We start from the raw sequence: 5,837 nt of genomic DNA, 5'->3' as shown, positions 1-5,837 counted from the left end.
TTTATAATGTAAAAATCCAAGGTCGCTACTCGTAAACCCGGTCGAACCTAATACCCTAATACCCTGCAAACTAGGTCTGACAGATCAGTCATATTAGTTGAACCATGTGTGTGGCAAGTGACATTAGGCAAATCCCATTTACTCTATTATACTATATATTTATAAAGTATTAATGAATGAATATAAATCTTATTTCAAAAAGTAAAAGATAAAAATAAATAAATAAAAAATAAATAAAAACTTCACGGAATCTTATATGTGACGAAGTTAGAACGAATGTAAATAACTAAAAGAAAAATCACCGGATCTTGTATATTACGATAGGATCCCATCTTCACGCAGAAACAAAAAGAGAGGGACACAGACAGGGCAGAAACAGAGGGGTAAAGAAACGCATAAAGTCCAAAATGTCCCTTACCCACCCCACCCCACCCAACCATCGGGTTTCTTTTATATTCTTCTTATTATTATTATTATTATTATTATTATTATATTATTCTTCTTTCCAGTACCCCAACACATACATACATTCAAGTCTCAATTCCCAAGTTTCAACAAAGTATATTCAAATTTGTTCCTTGCTTCCTTCTTACTTACATTCAATCCTTGAAGAAAGCTTTTGCACCATACAATACAAATGAATATACACACACATATGAATCCCTCCTCCTCTCTATCACTTTTTTATATCACATCAAATACACATTCAATATTAAGTTGCAACAGCCAGGGAGGGGATTTTATATAGCATTTCACAAACAAATGCAATTTCCAAACCATAGACAAATTCATCAAGTCATTTTTTTACCCCTTTTTATTACATGTGGGCTTTGGATCGAAGTAAGGCAATTAAGGCATCTGCATGTTGTTGCATTACAAGGTTGGAGGGATCCAAATGTAGCCATGTGTTTGCACATATCCTGCCCTTTCAAGAAGCTCGTCTGCTGCTGCCGGACCTCGGCTGCCAGCTTCATAAGGAATGCACTTAAACTCTCCCTCGTCTATGCGGTGCAGAAGGGGTGTGAAGATCTCCCATGCCGCCTGATCATTGAAAATGTACCAAGTTTTCGAAACATTTACTTAGAGAAATTTTATGGTGTCGGAGTTGCAGTCATGTTACCTTTAGCTCATCTCTGCGGACAAAATGCTGTTGATCGCCTTTAATTCTGTAGAAAAAACCAAAAGAAGAGTTTGATGAACCATTTTTAGCAAGGATGGAGATCACATAAAACAAAAAGATGAAGAGCAGATGTACGTGTCCAGAATAAGTCGTTCGTAAGCCTCAGGAATGACAACCCCATTGTAGCGTTGCCTGTAAGACAAGTCTAGCTCACTTTGGACAGTGGACATTTCTAGTCCAGGCTTTTTGACCTGCACGAGAGGGAACTCAGCAACCTCAGCAAGAAACGAAGAGAAACATAGTCGAATTCAACCATACAAAAAATCACCAGTAGATGGAATAAGTGAAGTAGGATATGAGCTAGGTTCAAGAATGACACTGATGAATTGCACTCACTGTTAGCTTCATGTATATGGCTTCTGAAGGCTGCAGCCGAATCACAAATTCATTTCTCCCTTGCTTTTGACCTACATGAATTGAAAGCCGCAAATCTTGAGTGAAAGATTGAACTAAAAGCCTCTGCTAATCAAACTTATGAACTAAAAAGTTAGCGCTCTCTAGTCAGAAGTTTCGAATGTGAGTGTCTCACTTCTAAATATATCACCGGGGACATCTTTGAATTGAACCCGTATTTCGGCTTTTCTTGAATTCAAAGCTTTTCCTGCCTTGAGTATAAAAGGAACACCTACAATGAATGATTCACAGTTATTGAGAACATAACTGATACAAATCCAAGAGTTTTCCATAAATGATAGATTAAAATAATGTGGTGTCTACCTTCCCATCTTTCATTGTGTATGCGTAGAATTACAGTTGCAAAAGTAGGAGTATTTGAGTGGTTCGGAACCGTTGGATCATCTTTATAGCCGCTGTATTGGCCGAGCACCACCTCTTCATCTTTAATAGGAACAACTGATTGTAAAACCTTCCATTCCATGGCAACAAGGAAAAACATAAGTTGGCAACAAAAGTAAGCACAAAACTGTAGATGAACAAAGTGCAACTCCAAATTGGTTTCTTGCAGGACCAAAAGATCTAATACCTTCACTTTCTCATCTCGTATATGCTCAGGTTTCAGCGATACCGGCTTCTCCATGGCAACAAGGCAGAGAACCTGCAAAGTCTCATGAACTATCTGTCATATTATTCTGGTAAAAGAAACTATACCAGAAAATTCCACTCATATCAGGATATAATGTCATGGTTTTCAGTGTAATCGGGTCAGATTATAAGTGATCAAATGGGAGCCAGTTTTTAGTAAAATGACAGCAATATTCACCTGCAATAAATGATTTTGCATAATGTCTCGGATGATCCTACGTAGTAAACAAAACAAAGAACCATATAGAAAGTTTATATCAATATCCACAATATTGCCAAAAAGTGGGAAATAAATGCTTATATATTCTAGGGCGTTGGTATTCAAAACAAAAGATAATTCTCTGCAGCTGGAAGATGATACTTAGTTACAAGTGGAAGCCACTAGAAGTGAGTGTGGATTTTACCCATATTGATCAAAATATCCTCCACGTCCTTCTGTCCCAAAATCTTCTCTAAAAACAATCTGCAAGTCAGAAGTGATTTTCCATCACCACATACATATGAAATAAGACAAATCAAATAACTGACCTGCACGTTTGCAATGTTATCACGATTCCAAAGAGGTAAAAAGAAGCGATTTGCAAATCGAAGCACCAACTGCAAATGTTTCAAAGCATGGAAATGAATATGTTTTCCTTGTTTGTGCTGGATACTGGATAGTAATAATAGCACCAGAGAGCATTACCAGATTTTGCACTAATTCCTTCCCCAAATAATGATCGATCCGATAAATCTGTGGTTCATCAAATAATTCTCCTATATGTGAGCTCAGTTCCTCAGCTGATGACAAATCTTTGCCAAAGGGCTTCTCAATAACAATTCTAGTCCATCCACCAAGATCCGCTGGAAGAATTGTACCAAGTCACCAAAAATTTATATTTCATTATCTCATATACAGTTCCAGTACTCAAAGGATATCATACATTAGATGACTCAATCAAAAAGCATATCCCTCTGTCCCATAACTAAAATTGCAACTTTTCTAAATACAATATAAATGTTTAACTCCCCTGTTAAATCATGATCTAGTAAATGATTGGCTGACTTGAACCATTAGAAAAGATCAGTAATATCCCAATCCACCAAAAATTCATCAAAGTACAAAATTTTCATCTAGTTAGAATGCACCAATACTAAAGGATACTGTTACCATCATGTGAATCTCAAACAAAGAACAAGGACAAAGACTGCTTCACACTACCGAAGATTATCTAAGAATGAAGAAAATGAATCACCACAAAGAGCTTGTAAAGAGTATACATACATTTGTTCATGCAATAACTTTTAATCATTTTGCAGACTTGTGGATATACAGATGGAGGAAGTGCAAGGTAGAAAAGCCTTCGGGATGATCCTTCTGCACTGTTTTTTGAAATCTCATGCTTGGATATTGCCTTATCCAATTCTCGAAATCCTTCAGGAGAGTCATAAGAGCCACTTAAGTACTTGATCTACATTATCAGGGAAGGTTTTGTCCACTGTAAGCACACATAATCATCTTCGCAGGCGTATGAGGAAACTATAGGCATCTTAGTGTAACTAACCAGCTGCAGAAAGTTTGGGACATCATATATGACTTCTTTTCCCCGAGGAAGATACCTAAGCCAGGGATTTATGTGGTAAACAAAGGCCAAAAGTCGAGAGTACAGAGGTATTCAAGGAATAGCAAGCAAGTTCGTCTAGAAAAAGAGAATGTCTACAAACAAAGAGCATAATGCAAAAACTTATCAGCTCCAAACAGAAGACAAAGAAATCATACTCTCGAATTCGATTTCTCAACTCATCATCTGAAAGCTTGGTCCTTGAGTACCCAAAAATGTGAACATCATTCATTTGCAGAAATCCCTGAACACAGTTAAATTCAAAATGACAAAAAGGACAATTGAGTAGTAGATCATTCCCTGCCACAAATTTAGCACATTTTCTATGTCTAAATACACTCAACAAGCCATGAAACAAATAACAGCATTCATGACTACGTCAAATTGAAACATGGACTCAGACTTACCTGCCGATAAAGGTTAAAAAGTGCAGGAAAGGTCTTCTTCTTAGCAAGATCACCCGAAGCACCAAGAACTGTGATAGAAAGGCACCCAGTTTCCGGCACACTTTCTTTGTCTTTCATGGACTCGTTTTTAGAATATGATCTCTTTTCACAGTGCCAATCACCAGAGGCTGCCATTATCCTAATTTCTTAGACTAAAACCAACGCTCAAGAAAATCACCTCAACTGCACTGCAAAATGCAACTAGATCTTTTTAGGAGTCAATTCCTCATAATGTTTACTGCTTCATAAGAAGTAAATTATTGATCATAACTACTCCAAACTTCATTCTTAACCAAAACCCTACTGAAAATGCAAAAGGCTAACCAACAGTTTGGTCCTTGGCAAGTAATCGGCACAGAGATGTAATACTCTAATAAAAAAGTTTTAACCACAAAAACAGAACAAGAATCATGATCAACCAACACGTAGACAAGCAGTTTCACCTAACAGAAATAGCACCAACTCTTCGCACTTCTCTATCCTATTAGTTTCCTTCCAATTTCACAATCAGCAATTAGGTGACAGAAAATGAAAGGAAGCATAAGCGATCGAAGGAAGCGCGAATAAAATATCTTGGTACGCACGAAAAAAAGTCAAAACAGTAAAAGAACTTCTCTGCATTTGATTTCGGAAAACGATACTTTGGCTGAACAGTGGACAATCAAGCGTGCGAGTTCGAGAAGCTCCTAATGTTGTGGGGATTGATCTAGCGTCGTAGCATTCGCCGCTCGTGCTTGAGATTGTTGACTAGAATAATGGCATCATTAATCCAGCCGCCGTCGTAGACACGACCCAATCCGTAGCTTCCTGGACCTCCGCCATGCCCCAAGCATTTACTAAGCATCTTTCATCTATCTGTTCGATTTAATCACAATACATTGATCGACAGGTATCGAATTTGGCACAAGAAAACCCGTGCGGAAACAATGGCAATGAATGAAAGAAAGGGTATAACGAATCGACCTCAGTGGGCGCACAGAATTTATTACATACTGTCATTATTCATAGTTGTTATTGCATTCATTTATGCCCCCCGACTGCATAAACTATGCTTAGTCAAATTTGAACACTCTTTCCAGCCAATTTCTAACCGAAGAGAATTCCTACACGTTTATAGTTCATTATAAATAATTGCTGGACATAAGTTCAAAAGCACCCGGTTACGAAGGTGATTCGAAGACAAAAGCGGAGCCGAAGTTTCCAAGCTACAGAGCCATTCAACAACACCGGAACTTCATACCACGAAGCCAAAGAACGCTGACTCCACATAACTGAAAACAACAATCTCGATTGGACTGTGATCTCTCCACAAAGCAATGATTACTGCCTCCACATGGTCGAAAGCAGCGGTCTCTACGGACCCTGAGGCATCGTTAACCTTGGGCCAGCAACCTCCATTAACTTGATCGGAGCAATGCCTGCATAAAGTCAAAAATTGATGCCTCCATTCCGATCACAAAAAAAAAAAAAAATTACTCTGCATTGGGTTGAAAGCAAGACTCCATTGGACTGCGTTGGAAAGCCGAAGACTCCACGCGACTCAAGACTGTTGTGAACATATCCCCGTGA

The 5,837-nt window shown here is 38.2% G+C and overlaps 1 protein-coding gene across 3 annotated transcripts; it reads right to left on the bottom strand.

The window, feature by feature from the left end:
• Positions 1-520: 520 nt before the first annotated feature.
• Positions 521-5,252, bottom strand: LOC127258457 (glucose-6-phosphate 1-dehydrogenase, cytoplasmic isoform). 3 transcript variants are annotated; one of them, XM_051285306.1, is made up of 16 exons: positions 4,853-5,252; positions 4,230-4,456; positions 3,981-4,066; positions 3,766-3,820; positions 3,486-3,672; positions 2,907-3,064; positions 2,750-2,818; positions 2,626-2,684; positions 2,400-2,436; positions 2,163-2,234; positions 1,898-2,045; positions 1,710-1,805; positions 1,517-1,587; positions 1,256-1,371; positions 1,121-1,166; positions 521-1,041 (listed from the first exon to the last, which is right to left on the bottom strand). In XM_051285306.1, exons 2-16 carry the CDS (start codon positions 4,401-4,403, stop codon positions 874-876), a joined length of 1,542 nt encoding a protein of 513 aa, XP_051141263.1. In that variant the 5' UTR covers positions 4,404-4,456; positions 4,853-5,252; the 3' UTR covers positions 521-873. The 3 variants fall into 3 exon arrangements, with proteins under 3 accessions (XP_051141263.1, XP_051141261.1, XP_051141262.1); XM_051285304.1 differs by having other exon boundaries at positions 4,910-5,252; XM_051285305.1 differs by lacking the exon at positions 4,853-5,252 and adding an exon at positions 4,712-4,846.
• Between the last annotated feature and the right edge of the window lie 585 nt (positions 5,253-5,837).

Source organism: Andrographis paniculata, unplaced genomic scaffold, assembly GCF_009805555.1.
Source record: "Andrographis paniculata isolate CXL003 unplaced genomic scaffold, ASM980555v1 Contig59END, whole genome shotgun sequence".
NCBI classification, from domain to species: Eukaryota; Viridiplantae; Streptophyta; class Magnoliopsida; order Lamiales; family Acanthaceae; genus Andrographis; species Andrographis paniculata.
The sequence above is the reverse complement of the archived record's forward strand: the minus strand, read 5'-3'. Positions and strand labels throughout refer to the sequence as shown.